The sequence below is a fragment of the Equus quagga genome, chromosome 5, assembly GCF_021613505.1.
Source record: "Equus quagga isolate Etosha38 chromosome 5, UCLA_HA_Equagga_1.0, whole genome shotgun sequence".
Taxonomy (NCBI): domain Eukaryota; kingdom Metazoa; phylum Chordata; class Mammalia; order Perissodactyla; family Equidae; genus Equus; species Equus quagga.
The window spans coordinates 29,655,517-29,674,673 of record NC_060271.1 but is presented as its reverse complement, the minus strand read 5'-3'; the positions used below and the strand labels follow the sequence as shown (position 1 = coordinate 29,674,673).

Here is a 19,157-nt window from a genome sequence, read left to right as displayed (position 1 = left end):
CCTGCCTCTAGGGGCTCCCCAATAGCTTCCCAGAGCCCCCACCTCCACTGCGTCTGCCCAAACAAGGCCCCCTCTCCCTTCCCCTGCCTCTGGCCCTGGTTGTTATGGCATCAGCAAGGGCTCAGGGGCATAGTAGACATGAGTCTAATTACTGCCTGACTGGGGGATTTGCGGCATCTCTAAGTCTTGCTTTCCCCTCCTATAAGATAGGAGGAGAGCTCCAGATGTGTTCTTTGAGGACCGTGCAGGGCATGGAGGCACGGTCAGAAGCTGCAGCAAGCAGATTTCAGTTCACCTTCTGAAGGTGATCTGTCTGTCCCAAAAGGTAATGGTGCCCATCACTAAAAGAATGCAAGCAGAGCCTGGCCGGCCGCAGGGACACTGAAAGAAACTGCGAGCCCGTCTTTCCCACCCCGAGCCCCTCTGATCCGAGGGTCTAGGAAGCCCAAAAAGTTCGACCCAGGAATTTTCACAGGTGATGACCTCACTCCCACGGGTCCTCCTGCAAAAACCACTTATAGAAATGCAAAGTATTTTTAACCAAAACACACCGCCAAACCCAAAAGTGCCAGGAGAAAACGAAGGTTTGAATTACAGATTATGGCCACGATGGAGACAGTTCAATAACTGTTACTGCTTTTAATTGCAAGGCCTGACTGAGGATGAGATAAACTACGCCGCTGCCGGCCTTCGTGGCTCCAGGACAATGCAGCAAAACCCATAAAAAGGAGAGGGGTGTGGCTTCCCAGCCTGAACAGCCACCTTGGCAAATTATAGGGGAGCCCCCTCGGAGAAGCATTATTTTCTTTTCAGGCTGCGCCAGGGTTGCGGGGCTGGGCAAAGGCACTCACGTCTGGAAAATTGTTTTGTATTAATAAAATATGAACCCGAGGCCTGCTAAAGAGCAGAGGGAAGGTTACAAAGTCCTGCTCATCTGGGTGCCTGCCCGCCTCCTCCCCTGGCTTTGGCGCCTGGGTCATCTCAGGTTTTCTGTGGTTTCTATTGTGTTTTTTGGGATTGTATATTTTTCCAGCAGATGATAACGTTCCCAACTTGCATAAGCTAAGTGTGTTCACGTTCTTTTCTTCCTTTAAATCCTCTGTTTAGTTCATTTGCAACCACAGAAATGGCAATTTAGAGAGGCGATTGAGGAATTGGGCCGCAGCCCCGTCCCAGGCCTCTATTCTCGCCTGCTCCCCTCTCCTGCTGGGAGCTGAGCTTCAGGGAGACGGGGGAGGCCGAGACCCTCCAGCCACTAGGACTTCAAAGCCAGGATAAGTCCCTCAGGCTCCTGCTGGCACCAAGAGCAGATGCAACCGACCCCAGCAGAGACACTTAGAGCTCAGACAGCTGCCAGCCCTTCAGCTTGGGCCCTGGAGTGGCTTGTCCTTGTCCGCTGCCTGAATCCCACATTTTCCCCAGTGGGAGGGAAGTGGCAAATCCAGATTCTCCCCGGTGGGTATAGGAGTGTGCTTTCCTGTCAGTGCCAGCCGGGCAGCCTCCCCCAGCGTCACGCTGCTCTCTTGCCTGCTGATTCCCAGGCTTGTAGGGCGACCACCTCCTGCTGCCAAGTGTGATGAGAGCGTTGACGCAGTCAGGAAGCAGAGGAACCCCACTCTGCTCTAGGGCTCATGGACACCAACTCACGCTCTGCTTTGGCATTTCACAGATAAGGAGACTGAGGCCCAGACTGGAAAATGGCTTGCCCCGAGCTAATGGCAGATCCACGTCTGCTAATTCCCACCCCTGCACTTCTCCCAGCGTACCCCATGGTGCTGGGAAGATACTGCACACATGCTTACTAGGAAGCAGTGGGGCCTCCAGATGAAAATTGACCACTTCATTTGAAGCCCCCTGAGACACAGACTATACACATATCCCCAAGAGGCTGTCGTGTTCTCAAACGCCCATGCGACTCCTGGTGACCTGGCTCCCGCTTGTGCACACCCCTGCCAGGTGAAGCCCTCTGCCATGTCACACACACACACACATACTCTCTCTCTGCAATCACATGATGAAGTCCAAACTCTTCGGCTTGGCATTCGAGGCCCTTCCAAGCACAGCTCAAACCTACCTTCCTTTCATTCGATCAGGACTTACTGGGCATCTGCTATGTGCCATAGAGGTACTGGGCCTAAGGTGTGAATCATACGTGGTCCCTCCCCACACAGAGCCCCAGCCTGGTAGGGGAGGCAGACCCATCAACAGATGCTTGTGGCACAGTGTTGAGAGCAGCTGCTGGCCAGGCACGCACCCAGCAGTGGGAGGATGGCTCCTGCTGCGCGCTTCTCACCTGAAGCTCACTGGGCCGGAGGTTGCGTGTGCCTTATCTCCCTCACTCCTCACGGTCAGCCTGTGGAGAGGCTGGGAGCAGGTTTATGAAGACACTGAGGAGAGCCTTTCTTGGAGTGGGTGATGCCTGAGCTGAGGCATAGCAGTGAGGAAGGCTTCGCCGGGCAAGGCGGGAAGGGTATTCTAGGCGAGGGGTCATCAGAGGTGAGGAAAAGCATGGGAGGGCTGGGGCTAGGACGGTTTGGGGTGGCGGAGAAAACAGTGAGAGGAGGCAGGCCAGTGGAGATGATGAACCCCCTTCTGAGCTGTTGCTCTAAGCGGAGGCTGACCCCGTGTGCCTTCCAGCCTCCCCGCCTCCCCACCCCTGCTCTGCACAGACCTCCTGCTCCAGCCGTGGACACCCCGTCAACATGCTGGGCCTGGCGCATCCCTGTGCCTCCCTTTGTACTTGCCCAAGCCGTGTCCTCCACCTACAATTGGGGGGTAGGAGTGGGGGTCCTCTATGCTGGTCCCTCTTCCCTCTTCACATGGCAAAGTCCAGCCCACACTGACCCCCTCCCACCCGCTGCTCGTTCAGGTCTGTTCCAGTGTTTGCAAGTGTTTGTCCTGTCCCTGAACCCCTGCTAGGCCAGGATTTGTTTGTGGAGGGGCTGGAGGGCCGGAAGCACTGGTTTACTGGGGGGGCCCCCCCCGCCCCCTTTCCCTGTCCCCATCCATCTTTACCTCTGACTTTTGTCCCTCTCTCTTCACACATGTCCTTCCTTTCCTTGAGCATCTTTGTTTGCATTCTCTGGTTGACTGTAAAGCTGAGGAAGTGAGGGCTCTCTGGCTTGGTGGCCTTGGACGGGCTATTCGGCCTGCTCTCTGTTTCCCATTTGGGAGACGGGGTTCACAGTGCTTACCTTGCAGGGTTCTTGGGAAGATTGTTGTAAATTATCCAGTGAAGCTCCTGGCCCACAGTGGACCTTTGATCAGCGGTGGCTGGTGCTGTATTCTCTGTTTCCTTCTCTTCCTGCCACCCGCTTTCCCTCTCTTCTCTCTTTCTACCCGCTCTTTGCCCAGAGGAGCTGAAAACACTTTTCCCATTCCCCCCCAGCCTGCCGCCTTAACCCACTCGCCGTGTTCCTTGCTGTCTCTCTGCGCACGTGAATCCTAACAGGGCACTGAAGTTTGCCCTTTCTTGTGCCTGTAGTGAGAGCCTTCTGCTTCCCCACTGTTCATTTCTAAGGCGTGTGAGTGAAGTATTTTCGTGTCTTGCTTCTGTGGTTAAGTGCTCCTTGGTCGACCCATCTTGCTCCTGGGACAGCCCTGGGTGCAGACACCTCATTCAGCCACAACCTGGAGGTCCTGCCACTCGAGGCAGATGCCAGCAGGGCAGAGAGGGGTCCACAGATGCGATTTTCCCTCCCCCGGCTCCACTGATCTCCATGTATCACAATTTGCTAAATTTAAACTCGGTTTCTCCAGAGCAGCTCTGTACTTTGTCCAACTAAATTAAGCGTCTCCTTCCTCCTTTCTGTGGCCTTTTATGAACCTGCCCCGCATTAATTACCATGTTTGTCGCCGGGTAATAAAAATCTCTGAACTCCCTGCCACCACGTTATCTTTTTAAAGAAATGCAACTCATTTACAGTTAATAACCGGAGGCCCTGCGTCCTCCGCGGCTGAAGCGGCATGATTTATAGCGGCCGGATGAGCCCGCGCGCTTTCGTGTGGGATGACCGCGCGTCAGGACGGCCCTGGTGTCCCCTGAGTCGCGGGCCATGCCATTCTCTCGGCCCCTGTTCTGGGCTTGGAGGCTGCTGATTAAATGCTCTCTCACTGCCCGCGCACAGCATGGGGGCCCACCGAGGCTGGCAGGCGAGACGGCGCCCGGTTAGTCCCGCCGGCGGCCTCAACAGATGGAGATAATGTTCTTGTCATCTTTCCCCTCATAGACCACGTCTCAGTTGGAGGACTCGGGGACAGTTTTTATGAATATTTGATCAAATCCTGGCTGATGTCGGCCAAGACAGATATGGAGGCCAAAGACATGTACTACGAAGCCTTGGAGGTAAGATGAGAGCCTCGTTCTTCACAGGCCGTTGGTCATTGGCCACCGGCTCTCACCCAGGCCCCTGAGTGCTGAGGGGGGTGGGGTCCGGGGGGTGCTCACCCCTCCCCCACGGCGAGCTGGCTGGAAGAACAAGACCGTCCCCTCCCCAGCCAGTCACTTTGCACACCCTGTCTCGTGACTCTTCTCAAACACCTTGAAATTAGGGCTGTGTTAGCATCCTCATGTTTCAGATGCAAAACCCAAGCTCAAGGAGGTGAAGTCATTTGTCCGAGGTCTCACGGGAAGCGCAGGCAGTCTGATTCAGAAACCACTGTGTCTGTGCCTCAGTTGATGTGTCAGAGCCCAGAATGCAGCCAGACGGTGGGCTGGGAGCCCCCAAGTGAGGCTACCCAAGCAAGACCCTCAGCCGTCTTCCTGCCAAACCAAAGGGGACATAGTTTGCACATCTAAGCCGGGAGGGGCCTCCCTCAGGGGAGCACCCAGTTCTGCTCCTCTTCATGTGGATGGAAACCAAGGCCCAGAGAGGGGAAGGCACTTGCTCAAAGCCACACAGCACAGAACTGGCAGAGCTGGAGCTACAGTGTTATCCCCATTGTCCATCACCACTGCTGGTCTGTCCATGGGGTGTGAAATGAACAAGGGGTGAGTGCCTCCAAAGGGAGGGGAGACTTTAGGACAGAAGGGGGAATCGGGTAGCCTGAGCTTTTGGGAAGGGGGTCTGGAATCCCCTCAGCCCATCCACAGATACCTTTGAACCCAACTCAGAAAAAGGCACTGGGCAGTCTCCGGGCCTCAGTTTCTCCATAAAGTGAGTTGAGCAGGTTGGATCTACTTTGCTGCCGTCTTGGTCTAAGCTACTGCCTTATGTCCTCTAAACTGGTCTCCTTGCCTTTCCCCGCCCTCCCTCCAAGTCACTTCTCCACACAGCAGCCAGAGCAGCTGGAAATGCACGTCCCTCCCCTCACTGGCTCCTCTGAGCACTTGGAATAAACCAGACTCCTCGCCTTTGCCCTCCAGGTTCCACCTGATCTAGGCCTGTCAATCACCCTGAACTCGCTCCCCTTTGCCCTCTCAGCTCTGGTCCCCAGCCTGCCTCAGACACACCAGATTCCTTCCCACCTCAGGGCTTTTGCACTTGATGTCCCTCTAGCTGGAATATCATGCAAATAGATAGGTCTCACTAACTGGTCAACTCAAATGCCACTGAAATTAGCCTTTCCCAACCTCTCTCTGTCACATATCCCAGACATATTCTCTTACTCACCTTCATTGGCATCTGAAATTATCATGTGCACATCTTTGTTTACTTGTTTATTGTCTATCTTCCCAGAATGTGAGCTACCCAGGAACAAGGATCTTGTTTATTCATTCACTGTATAGCCTCACTCCTGAAACAGTGCCTGGTACTTTGGAGGCATACAGTAACTATTTGATGAACAAGTAGATGCATGAATGCTGAAAGGATGGAGGGAGAGAAGGATAGATGCGTGGGTGGATGGATGGATGGGTGGGTGGATGGATAGATGGGTGAGTAGATAGAGGGGTGGGTGGATGGATAGATGGATGGGTGGGTGGATGGATAGATGGGTGGGTAGATAGAGGGGTGGGTGAATGGATGGATGTGTGGGTGGGTGGATAGATGGGTGGGTAGTTGGGTGGATGGAAAGAAGGATGGGTGGATGGATGGATGAGTGATCTCTAACTACCCTCTGATCGCATGAATCTGGCCAGAAATGGTAGTACTTAAAGGAAGCACAGTGAAACAGGCCTCCAGAGTCTAGCTCCAGCTCTGCCACTTCTGGACCCTTTAAACTATGGGCTCAGTGATGAGTTTTCCTTGCCCAGCTCCCTGATACCAAGACCTCAGTCGTGAAGCAGCTGCTGGGACTCCAGGTCCAGCTCAGTCTGAGTCTCAGCCCCGTCCACTCCACGCTTCTAGGGCTGAGCGTAAACCGCAGCCAGCATCTGCTGTCAGAGGATTAGCTTTTAGCGGTGGCAGGTATGCTGCCCAGAAAGGCCCTCTCTGACCTTTCTGCAGTGCCTTTCAGAGTAAACAGAAAGTTAACGGCAGCCTGGTTCCCTGCCCTCAGGGCACAGTGGAGTTGAGGCTTCAAGGGAAGAATGGCCATGAATTATTTAAGCAAACGGGGAGCCTTATGGAAAGCACTTGATTGAACGGGAGAGAACTCAGCTCTGCTGCCGAATTTGATCTCCCCAGTGAAGAGCCTGGAGTGTCCCTGGCCCTGGATAAAGCCTGGGCCTCTGGCAAGTTTGAGTCTTTGAAGAATGTTCTGGTGGTTCTTAACCTTGTCAGCATGTTAAAAATCACTTGGGGAGCTGTAAAATCCCGATGTCCAGGCTGCACCCCGACAAGGTCACAGCAGAACCTCTGGGCCGCCACAGCCCCGAAGCTGCCCAGGGGCCTCCAGTGCGCTGTGAGACCAATGTCCATCTGGGTGGGCGTGGGGGGTTCGGACAGGCCGACTGGGCACAGCCCTGAGGGTCACAGGGGGAGGGTCTGTAAGAACAGGGGGAGCCTCTGTCCCCGCGGCCTCCTCCGGGCAGGCGCGCTGGGTGCCATGTCGTATTTAGCCCCCTCTTACAGATGATGAATCTGAGGCTCAGAAGGGCCCAAGGTCACAAGGCAACAAGTGTCAGAGCCAGGGCGCAAACACGGGTCTGACTGGCTCCAGATCCAGTCCGGGAAGTGCACAGATGGGTCCCCTCCAGGGGGCAAAAGAAGCCAGAGTCTCTGACCAGCCTCAAAACCAGCCCAGGAGTTACTGTTCCCATTTTACAGACGAGGAAAGGGACTCTTCAGAAAAGTGAAATCACTTGCCCTGGGTCACCCAGCTCTCCACTTGTGGAGCCGAGATTCGAACCCGGGTCTCTGGCTCTCAGCCAGCTCCTTGCTATGACTTAAGCCTTTTTACCTGGCGGTTGCCAGCCTGTGCTGTCTTGTGCTTTGCTTAGGGTTTTAGAAAGCCTTGTCTTTGCATCTGCTCGTCTCAGTTGTGTCCTCCGCGAGAGACTGGTCTCTCATTTCCTCTTCACCGCAATTACTTAGCTTGGGGTTAACCCCGAACAGAAATCACCTGTGGGAGATGGTCTTGAAGGTGCAGACTTCTGGCTACCGGGCAGACTTCCTGAGGTCTCCCCCGCTGTCCGTGTTCTCTCCATTGTGTTGACACCGGGTGACTGAGCTGGGTTTCTGTGCCCTGGACTAGCCCTGCCACCCCTCCCCGCCCCGCATCCTTAGTGATGTGGAGCAGCTGCCATGCACCCGGCCCAGATCAGACCCGGCACAGCGGCAGGCGGCTCTCCAGGCCTCCTCGGGACTCCTCTCCACGTGAAGCAGGCACCCGGGCATGTCACAGCATCAGAGCTTCCCCACCTGCTGCTCAGTGAGGGTCCAGCCAGCCCACACCCCGGGCCGTGCAGGACAATGAAAAGGGAAAACCAGTGAAGGAGCGAACGTTGTCTGAGCACCTTCCCTGTGCCAGGCACTGGCTGGGACTGTGGGTGGTGGCTTCTGCTGCCACGGCGCGGAGTCCTGGGTGAGAGACAGATGCTCCCCAGAAACACGCACAAATACGCAAACAGTGGGGGTGGTGCCACGCTGAGAGAGAACAGGGTGGCAGAGCGACGGGAGTGCTTTAGATCAGGGTGCCCTCTCCAAGGGATTGCCTCCCCGAGGCAGGAAGAAAACCCAGCCTTCCTGCAGGCCGCGTCACCTTGTCTGGTCACCGCCTTCTCTGAGCTCACTCTGCAGAGTAGAGCCCCTCCGCAAGCTTTTTTCTGTCTTGGCCCCTCAGTGTGTTTCATTCAAAGTACTGAGCACACATTGTAGTTCTTCCATGTATTTGATTTCGGGGAGGTCTCTGCGCTCACCGGTGAGCTCCCTGAGGCGGGGGCCAGACCCATCCTCAGGGGCTGTGTCCCCTGCACCAAGCACAGCACTGTGCTCCCAAAATGCTCCATCTGGGGAGCGGGGGGGATGTGAATGAAAGGAGGCCAGCGTGGCTGGGGCGGGGGCCGCCTGGAGAGGAGCTGTAATGGCCAACGTCCATGAGGACCCCCCGAGCTGGGAAGCAGGCCGAGCTCTGCAGACACGTCTTGTTTCATCCTCACAACCCTGTGAAATGGTTCACGCTCTTACCCCATTTTACACATGAGGAAATTGAGGCACAGAGAGAGCGCAGAACCTGCCTGATGTCACCCAACTTCGACCTGGTGGAGATGGGTTTTGAACCCAAGGAGTCTGCACCCAGGAGCCGTGTCTGTGGTGGCAGCGTAAACCTCAGGGTCCAGAGCAGGCACGAGATGCAGTCAACTCATTATTTATAGAATGCAGAGGCCTGGCCGGGGCCCCAGAGGCCCCAGCCTTGGACCATGACCCATGGCCCCTTCGAGTCTAGCCTTGTGGTTGTTTGGGCAGCTGCTACCATCACCTGGCTCTCCAGGGCTCCCAGGGACCAGCAGGGAGCCGGGGGGCACAAAGACTGAGACCTGCACCTCCCAACACCCCAAGAGTCCTTCCCAACAGCATCACCTGCTGCAGGAGCAGGGGGCTCCCAAAGTGCCTTGCCACCAAAAGGAGTGGCCGTCGTTGGGTAGTGGGAGGCGCCGTGCTTGGGCATCTGGGGCTCCTCGTCCTAATCCTGATGTGGCTGGGTGACGTGGGACAAGCCACTTGACCCCTTTGTATAGGGCACTGCAGCCCGTGTGCCTGGCTTGTCGTGGGTGTTAAATGAGAAGCCGTCTGACAAGGGCCTGTAGGAAGCAGCTTTTAATTCTCTGTAGTCCTTTTTGCGAATCTGATAAAATATATGGACCCTCTTCCCACGAAAATGCACACACAAACATATCACATACAGTTCTGGGGGCGTCTGGACCCCCTGAAGCCCATCCACAGGCCAGCCGGGCTTCAGGTTAAGATGCCCTAACAGAGGATATAATGGACGATGACAACAATTTTAAAGAGATTTTTTTTTTTTAATTTTGTATGTTGAAGATTTAAAAGTCTGTATCAGAGACTCGCCCTGGGGAGCTGCCTTGTGTCCAAGCCCCTCAGCAGGCGCCGGCCTCGGCTGGGCGAGTGGCAGAGCCTCCTGTGGCCCCGTCAGGAGCGGCCGCCAGCCCGGGCCAGCAGGCCGCCTCTGCCTGGGGTGGAGGGCTCAGCAGAGCCGCTCGCTGCTGTTTCGGAAATGCTCATCTTCCGTCCTCTCCCCTCCCTTCTCTGTATCCCTGCCCCTTCTCCCTGCCCAATCCCCACCTTGCTCCCAGGCAATAGAGACCCACTTGCTGAATGTCTCTCCCGGGGGGCTGACCTACATTGCTGAGTGGCGAGGGGGGATTCTGGACCACAAGATGGGGCACCTGGCCTGTTTCTCCGGGGGCATGATCGCCCTCGGTGCCGAGGATGCCAAGGAAGAAAAAAGGGCCCACTACCGAGAGCTCGCAGCCCAGATCACCAAGACGTGCCACGAGTCGTACGCCCGCTCAGGTAACCCTGCAAGGGGAAGGGGCAGCAGGTGAGACTGAGGCTAGCCACCAGCAGAGACCAGCAGAGTGGCAGTGAGAAGGGACGCATGGACTTAGGGCAGCCTCGCCTTGAAGTTATGTCAAATCTGAATGGGGACGGGTTGTCTGCGCTGAGATTGTGCCCTAAATTAAAGGGAAAAGAGTGATGATGTGTTAAGCGCTTTGTGTGTGTAGGTGTTGTTCAGCACTTGACACACACATCATCACTGAACCTCACAACACAGATGAGGAAACTGAGGCTCGGAGGTGACTTGGCCAAGGTCCCATGTGAGGGTCACAGAACAGAGGGTCCCCCAGCCCCTGAGGCAGGAACATTGGCTGCCTGAGCCTAGCAAGTCCCTTATCCTGGAGCTGCTACCCCGGAACTTTCTCCCCTTTCCTCCCCAAAACCCCCCCATTTAGGGGGTCTCATCCCCTCCTAGCAGCACCCTGTTTGTCACCCTCTTTGATCTAAGACCACCGGAAAGCTCGAGAGTGCCTGCATCGTGCCCACCCGGCACTCACTGCATAGTCGTCAGTGCTAGAGTCAGAGGTCGAGTTAGACGCATGAGCCCAACTCCTTATCTTACACGTGGAGAAACTGAGTCAGCCCAGAGTGGGGAAGTGACTTGCCCAAAGTCACACTGCGCATGCGTAGCTAAGCGGGGCTGGAACCCAGCTCTTCTGATGCCTGGCTGCACCGTGTGTGCTGTCTCTGTAAGCAGTGCCCCCTGGGCCGCAGGAGGTGCCCACCGCGGAGTTTAATCCCAGTCTCGGTGGGAGGAGAGGACCTAAGATTTGTAGTAGAAATTCCTGGCTCAAGTGCCGCGCTGCCACTCACCAGCCAGGTGGCCTCTGTTTTCTCATCCGTCCAGTGGGGACAGTAACACAAGTCTCCTTGGGGCGGGGGGGCAGAGGGTTCCATGGAGACCACACTGCCAGCTGCCTTCAGCCAACAGCGTGGGAGGCGCTGGTCAGCATCCCCCAGAAATGAGACTGTGACCACTCCGGTTGAGTCCAGATCTCCTGGAGCTGTTTTCAGGAAGCCAGCCGTTCGCAATGGGTCCTTAAAACCGGTCTTTAGTTCCCTTCAAAGAGCTGTCTCTGCCAGGGCTGTAAACAAATAGGAAATCGCAGGAATAATAAAAAGCTCGCCATTTGTCTGGGACAATCAGCCCAGACCATAAAAGACAGTCTGTTTAATGGAGCATATTGTTGCAGCCAGCCCGCTAGTCCACAGATGGCTGCGACAGTTGCTCCTGCCCTCACCCCATTAGCAGCTTGGCAAAACGACTGTTTTCTGATGGGCGGAGCAGCCGCACCACTCCAGAGGCTTGGAGGGGCCCGGGTCTGGCTGATGCCTCTTCCATGCAGCCCTCCATGGCAGAGTAGGACGTCCCGCAAAGCTCCAGCTCATCTCTCTCGAGGAAAGGCAGTGCAGGGCCTCTGAGGGTCCCGAACGCTAATGGGAGGAGGGGGCACATGTGGACCAGAGCTGCGCCCTCAGCTCACCTGGACAGGATGTGCAGGCGTTCGAGGGAGGAAGACGTGACCCACATACCCTAAATTTTGGACCTAGAGAGTCAGACCCAGGACAGAAAGAGAGAGCACAGCCTGGGGAAAGGGCATCAGACAGATCCAGGGTCCCATCCCAGCTCAGCCACAACTCGCTGTGTTGCCTTGGACAAATTACTTAGCCTCTCTGATCCTCAGTTTCCACATGCATGAGAGAGGGATAATAACATCTACCTTAGGAAAAAAACATTTTTCGAGGACTGAAATAATGTGTGTGAATGGTGGCTGCGGTGGTGGTTATAATTGTGGTCATCCAGAAAACAGGAACGGCAGCGAATTGTCCAAAAAGCAACAAACAAATAAAGACAACAGTACGCAGACCTCTTCAGGCCTTCTCTATCAGCTCCCTCCGCCTGAGTACCTGCCTGCTGGGCAGATCTTTCCCTCATCGCCACCTCACCGGGCTCCCAAACTGTCAGCTCTGGACGGCTGGTTCCAGGTGTTGAAAGCCATTCCCTAAGACAGGGAGTCTGTGGAGAAGCATCATGCATGTTAGCATATTAAAAGATCTGATAAGTCCTGCAGATAGGAGACCATTTTATTTAACCCACTGTTCCCCCAATATGTTTAAACCTGAAACCCTTTCTTGGCTGAGCTCTGGCTGACAACTTACGGAGTAGTGTTTCAAAATACACAGTTGGGGACATCGCCCAAACCTCTGCCTTCCCAGAGTGCTGGGTAGTTCATCTGGATTCTCAGATTCTAAAACTGCAAAGTTTTCAAGGCCCCGGGGTCTTGCTTTGGCCAGTGTGGGTCAAGAGGGAAGCTGTGCGTCTGCCAGGCTCAGCCTTACGGGGCAAACCGAGCAGGGCCCCCCATGCCAAGCCATCAGCAGCCAGCGCTCGGCCGGGGCTTCCAGACCACTGAGATCCCTCCTGGGGCGGCTGCCTCCTGAAGAGTGGGGAGGGGAGGTCTGACCTGGGCCCTCCGGCTGCTCGTTCCCACAGATACCAAACTGGGGCCCGAGGCCTTCTGGTTCAACTCAGGCAGAGAGGCAGTGGCCACACAGCTCAGCGAAAGCTACTACATCCTGCGGCCGGAGGTGGTGGAGAGCTACATGTACCTGTGGCGGCAGACCCACGACCCCATCTACAGGGAGTGGGGCTGGGAGGTGGTGATGGTGAGTGCGCCTGGGGCGAGGGCTGGGGGTGGCTTGACAGGGTGACGCTTTCCCTGACAGACAGCTCACAGTCAGCGTCCAGAGCCCCCTAGTTCAGGCACCAGGAGGAAGGTCAAGCCAGGGTGACGTCTGGCTGAGGTTCAGAATGCAAAGGGTCCGGGTTGTGTTTGCAGAGCCAAGGGTCTCCTGCTGGGCAGATTCTGGCCAGGACCTTGTGAAGAGGGTTCTGAGTGCCTGCAGCCTTCGGGCCCGGGCGGGTGTCAGCACAGTGAGAGGCCAGACACAGGGCCAGCCAGCGAGGGCTGGAGCCCGTGTGGGCACTGCTTTCTGACCTGAAGCCTGGACAGGTGGCCTTGGAGTTCTCCTCTGGAACAGGAACTGGCTGCTGGGCCAGCAGCTCACCCCGTCCTGTACCCAAAGCCAGCCCAGCCCCAGGCAGCGCCCCCTTCTCTGGGTTCTGCTCCCTCCTCCCGCCCCAGCCTCCCCTCCACTAGCCCTCTTGTCCCCAACCACCTGTGGGAAACCTCACGGCCCTCTTTGGGCTGGGTGTCAGAGGCAGGTGTGTGGACTCCAGAAGCTTCCTTGATAGATGCTGAGCCTTCTGTGTCCCCCCCGCCACCTCCCCGCTCCTGCCCCACAGGCCCACTGCCCTCAGGGGCACTGACTGTCCTGGGGAGAGCCACACCCAGAGCATCGCACTCAGGCGGGCACGAGGCCTGCTCAGGTTCCCTGACACAGGTCACTGGCCAGAGTCCCCTGCTTCCAGGGGGCCCTGGTTCTTGACCATTGAAGGCCAAGTGTTCTCTGCTCCTGGGCCCAGCCCACAGACCCCTCAGTGGGTAGAAACTGCATTTCTATACAGAAGGCAGACAGCCCGTGGCCCACTCACCTCTGGCCCAGGGACCACGTCTCTGTGGGGAAGCCCTGGGGTGTGCCAGGTCTGGTCTCCAGATCCCAGCCACGAACAGCACCAGTGCCTTCCTCTGTCCCCACTGTGGGGGTGACTGTCAGGTCCTTCTAGTTCCCTGAAAGGCAAGGAGAAGCTTCCTCTGGGTTCAGACTGCAAGAGCTCAGGGCAGGCGGCCCGTGTCACTGATTCTCAGTGACGGGCCCAGGGAGGGTGGCCCCTCCAGCCTGGCGGCAGGGCAGCTGAACCCTGGAAGAATACTTCGGCCTTCTGCTTCCACAAACGCCGGGGTCCCCAGCTGAGGGCTCCGGGCCTGCCTGTTTGCGAGCTGGGCAGGCACGAGTCTTGGGGACCTCTCCTCTCCCCACGCTGAGGCTGCCTTGCTTTTCTTCAGGCCCTAGAGAAAAACTGTCGAACGGAAGCTGGCTTCTCTGGGATCCACGACGTGTACAGCAGCATCCCCAACCACGACAACAAGCAGCAGACTTTCTTTCTAGCGGAGACACTGAAGTGAGTTGGGGCTTGGCGGGTGTTCTTTCCAGAGGGCAACTCAGGCTTTCCTTAGGGATGCAGGGAGGGGTCAGCGGTCCCCCCTTCACTGACAGTCAGGCTCTGAAATCACAGGGAGGCCATGAGGGATGGGGGCCTTGGGATCTGGAGGGTTACACACCCCCAAGGGTGAGCCTTGGGCCAGGCTGGTGTCTCCACTCAGGGAGAGACTGGCTTGGACTCCACCCCTGAGTTTTAGCTGTGTGAGGAGTCAACTGTCTCTCGGTTTGCTTAGTCCTTGGAACTGTGTCCTCTGCTGTAAGACGGGAATCATGTCGAGGATGACGTCAGCACTGGTCACTGCTGTTGACTTGCCCTCTTCAGAACAGCTGCTGCTCTGTTCTCTCGTTCTTGGGGTGGGACTGGGCCACCCCATTTCCTTGCTGTTCCCCAAAGCAGTCCCCTTGTGCTTTAACCCTTTAAGATGGATTGGAATGGCCCTTTCCTTCCAGAAAGAACCCCATGGCTTGGGAAGCTGGAGTTCTGGAGTCACAACCCCCTGTTCATTTTAGCGCCCCAACATCTATGTCACTATAGTCTCCTGGGGGGCACATAGGGAGCAGCCTCAGAGTTTGGACTGGTGCAGCACTCAGGCCACCCTGCAAAGAAAGGAGAATCTAGGCCCTAAGGGGTCTTCGCAGGGCTCACATACAGGGCCAGGTGGGGAGAGAACCCGAGTGAAGCTGGCTGGGCGCGAGGGCTGGGGCAGAGCCAGGACTAACCCAGGCCTCTGCCCCAAAGCCCAGGGCTCTCCTCCCACCCACAGCTCCCTCCCTGAGACCAGCCCTCCAGGCAGATTTGGGGTCTCGGGCCTCCCTGCACCCTTAGCCACAGGCTCCTCACAGGGGCTCCTGGGATCCGTTCCCACTGGGTCCTCGTTCCCCAGAACACTGACAGGCTGTGTCTTGCTTCGCTCCCTGCCCGGGGGCACAGGTATCTCTATCTTCTGTTCTCTGAAGATGATGTGCTCTCCCTGGAAGACTGGGTGTTCAACACGGAGGCCCACCCGCTGCCCGTGAACCACCTGGACAGCTCCAGCAGGGCGGGGGGCTGACGCTGACCCCGCCTCCCTGCCACTGCCAGGCCGCCTGCGCCCGTCCTGGATTTGGGATTGTTCCCAAAGGGACTGGGAACGTGGGCCCCAGTCCAGACGGGCCCCGGGCTGATGTGTCGGACAAGCAACTTCTTTTCCTCTGTGAGGAGACAGGACTTGGAGATGCAGCGATGCCACACCAGGCCCAGACATTCCTTTCTATGGAGAATTTCTATGAAACCCACTCACTTGCCATTCCAGGGCCGAATGACCAGAGGTTTCCATATCGACCCCATGTATTTGATTCACTACCTTTCGTTTTTCAGGGTTTTTTTGTTTTTGCTTGATTTTGCCTTTTCTCTACAGTTGTGTTTTATCACAAATTATAAATATAGTTTTCCAAATCGTGTGCTTTCAAAAACAGTGTCATCCTGATAGAACTAAACCTTCAAGTGTTTGCACATGCCCACAAAACCTGGACCTCGTTTTCTATATTTTCAATGCCTCTGCCCAGCCTTTGCTATGTGTTCAACTCTGTCATTTATCTTATAATTTGAGGAGGGGCTTTGATTTGGGCCTCAGTGTTACGAATCACTAGGGCTATTTTCATTATTGTAATGGAAAAATCTGTAAACTTACAATAAAAGAGTTTATTGAATAAGAAATATGATTGGGTTCATTGCACATTAGTGACTCCTGGGAAAACACTGCAATGTTATCCTCAGAAAGGATAGTCAACTAGCAGTTGATTTAAGATACCATTTAGTAAAGACTCCAGCTTCTATTGCCTTCCCTTAAATTGGTCCTAATATATTCAGTGAGGCCAGTTCTTTCAATGGAGTTGGATAGTTATACTTAGGTCAAGGCTTGGAAGAGGCCCAGAGAGGGGCAGCAACTTGCCTGAGGTCACACAGCCAGTAAAGACAGAGGCAAGCTCAGCCCCTGTGGTTTGTCCACCACCCCAGTCCTGTGTTCATCTATTCCATTATTCGCAGATTCTTGGTGAGTGCCTGCAGGGGACCAGACACTGGGCTAGATGCCAGGGACATACCTGGGACCACAACTGTCATAAGCCATGCCCTCAGGGAGCGTCCAGTCAAGGGGGAGAGACAGACAGTGAACTAAAGTGACAGATAAGTCACGTGGCTGCAAGTTACATGAGATGCTGCAGAGGAGACAGGCGGGCGAGGTCCTGACAGCCAGGACCTATCTTGGGGACGGCGGAGCGCCTCCCTGAGCAGCTGGCCGTCACGCCAGGACCTGGGAGAGAAGAAGGGGCAGCAGGAAGGGTGTCCCCTGCGTCCACTCTGCACCTCGGCCGCCACCTGCTCCCTGGGAGGAGGCCCAGCACGCAGAGCAGGGAGTTCAGGCGCCTCCTCCCCTCAACCTCACCCCCACCCCTGCAGCTTGTCGCACTGCTGACTGCACAGGACAACGTTGAGCCCTTCCCCACGTTCAGCCGCTCCATTCTGGCTCTGTTAGCAAACCTGAGTAGCTGCCAGTGTGCTGGGCCCTGGGCCGGTGACCTGGCCTTAAGCCCCGGCTGTGGGACCCTGGGCAGGTCACCTCCCCTCTCTGGACCACTCTCTTCCATCAAGCAGAGGAAGACCCCACACCTCACAAGGTTGCTGTGAGGTAAGCGGGAGGCTGCTGGTGCCCTGGCACTGTGGGAAGCACTGCTGCCTTGTTCTGGAGACTCAGATGCTTCCAGCACCTTCTTAAGCAGTGGTCAGAGCTACAGGTGAGCTGTCCCTGCGGCAGGAGCCCTGGCGTTTGGTGAATGAGTCACTGCCTGAGCCCAGCAAATCCCTTCACTCTAGACAGGCATCAAGAAAGTGTGGCTCTGGCAGCCCGCTGGTGCCCGTTTAAAGGAACAGCAGAACAGAAAAACCCACGACACGAACATCATAGAAAGGTTAGGAGGATCTTCATGACAAGCAGAAAGAAAAATCACTGGCCATCTTACTTTCTAGAATAAATACTGTTATATTTTCTTCTAGATCTTTTTCTATGAATGTACAGAATCTATTTTGCAAACATGGTATACTGTGCATACTGTTTTATTATAATCTGCTTTTGCTCTTGACTATATTCTGTAAACATCTTTCCATGTCAGCAAATATACATTTACCTCCTTACTGTACCTGGCTGTGTAGTATTCCATCGTGTGCTGTATCATGCTTTCTGGATCCGAGCCCCTGTTGCTGGGCATTTGTGTTTGTGTCAGTTTGGGTTCTTAAGTACAAATAAGAGAAACCAACTCTGTCCAACTTAAGCAAAAAAAAAAACCCGTGTATTGAAATGCCTTGGGGTAACTCATGCACTCTTAGGAGAATAGACAGCCAGACCTCAAGAAAGACTAGGAAGAGGCTTTGCCCAGGGATCCAGGCAGGCCATCAGGACGGGAGAGTCCAAACGATTCCCCGTCCTGCTGTGTCTCCCTTGGAGGAAGAGAGCTTCCAATTGGCCTGGCCTGGGCCACGTGCTCCCCAGCCAAGTGGAGAGCAGGACATCGTGACTGACGGAGCCACCAAGGCCCCGTGCAGTGGGCAACCGGCTCTTCCCTGGAGAAACCATGAAGTTTGCCACCAAAATAATGAAGCTGCCGGCTGGCCAGGCAAAAACAGCAGGAGCTCTGCAGGTTTGGCTTTGATTTTTTCAGCATTATAAAGAGAATTTTGAAAGCGTACTGAGCATTCCCCTTTTTCCTCTTGTCTAACTCCTGAGAGTCAAGTCCTGGAATGTCTCTCCATTGCAAAGCCCACTTCGCAGTTCCCCAAGGCCCCAGGCTCCCCCCGGGACCCATGTCGCTGTCCCCCTCTCCTCCCCAGGCGCTCTTGTCTTCTGCGTTATTGCTGCGAGCAAGTTGTAGAAATGAATATTTGAAAATTCACCCTCCAGGAGGGCCCTTGCAGGTGGAACAATATCCTTTTGGCAACTTAACTCCATTCCAAGGATAAAAATAAGTAAAACCCAAGGTAGGCTGAGAGGAGAGAGGAATTAAGAGATGAGTCACCCTCCCGAAGGAGGAGCCGCAGAATCCAAGCTCAGGGAACCGGGCCTGAAGTGGCACGTCCTTCCCCAGCCAGGCTCGGCGTCTGCCAGTCTCATTTTGAGCCTCATCTTTGCCCTCCCCGAGGATGAAACCACCTTTTGCACCTGTTTTCTTCACAGATGGGCTTGCTGCTGCTTCCTGCCCAGAAACCTTCGTTAGCACCTGGCTCCCAGCACTGAGGCCCGAGGAGCATCACACCCCTGGGAAGGGGTCGGGCATGGTCCTTTTCCAGATGTCTCCCGTTAAGAGACTGAGTTTGTTCAGACTGGCTCTGTGCATCACTTTGTGTCTTTGGCAATTTGCAAAGTTCAAAAACCAAATACATTGGAAGGAAAAGCAAAAACAGAAAATCTGATTTAAAGGCAACATCCCTGAGATCCAAGATGCGGATCTCGGTTCTGTTCCTTTTGCTTTGGGGAGGTGATCCCATGGTGGTTTGAGAAGATGCTGGAGATGGGGAATGGGCCAGCTCCTCCCACCTACCCCCCTGGGGGTCTGTCCTTGGAAATATGCTCATTGATCACGTGGCACAGAGATGCTCAACCGACTGCGACTGAAGCTGAATCACACACTCCTGCGGGGAGAGGGGTGCTGATGCTGATTTTTTTGTATCTAAAAATATCGGTTTGGTTTCCTATATCTGGGGCAATATTTTGATCCCGCTCAGTCTGTCTCTTAAGTCAGAGCTTCTCAAACTTGAAATGTGCACCTGAGTCACCTGGGGATCTCGTTAAAGTGCAGGTTCACGTTCAGTGGGTCTGGCATGAAGCCCAAGATCCTGTGTCTCTAACAAGCTGCCGGGAGCTGCTGATGCTGCGGTCCTGGACCACACCTGGAGTAGCGAGGCCTCGGTTGGTGAGTAGAGTGGCAGGATGGCATCACAGGTACCTCGGCTGCAGAGGGAGCTGCCTCAGAGCAGGCGTGTCTGTCACCTGTGTCAGCGACTCCCCCTCCACCAGGACGGTCAGGAGGAGATGGGGCAGGCTCGCTGATGGCTTAGAACAATGCTGCCCAGTGGAACTGCCTGCGGTGCCAGAAACGTTCTAT

The 19,157-nt window shown here is 55.4% G+C and overlaps 1 protein-coding gene across 1 annotated transcript in view; it reads left to right on the top strand.

Annotated features, from left to right (window-relative positions):
* The window catches only part of MAN1C1 (mannosidase alpha class 1C member 1), a 131,128-nt gene extending 113,945 nt beyond the window's left edge, over window positions 1-17,183 (top strand). The window contains exons 8-12 of the mRNA XM_046662252.1: window positions 4,230-4,345; window positions 9,635-9,854; window positions 12,394-12,566; window positions 13,868-13,983; window positions 14,956-17,183. Coding sequence (XP_046518208.1) covers window positions 4,230-4,345; window positions 9,635-9,854; window positions 12,394-12,566; window positions 13,868-13,983; window positions 14,956-15,076 — 746 coding nt within the window. The 3' untranslated portion in view covers window positions 15,077-17,183. The remainder of the gene's footprint in view (window positions 1-4,229; window positions 4,346-9,634; window positions 9,855-12,393; window positions 12,567-13,867; window positions 13,984-14,955) is intronic.
* Window positions 17,184-19,157: the final 1,974 nt, after the last annotated feature.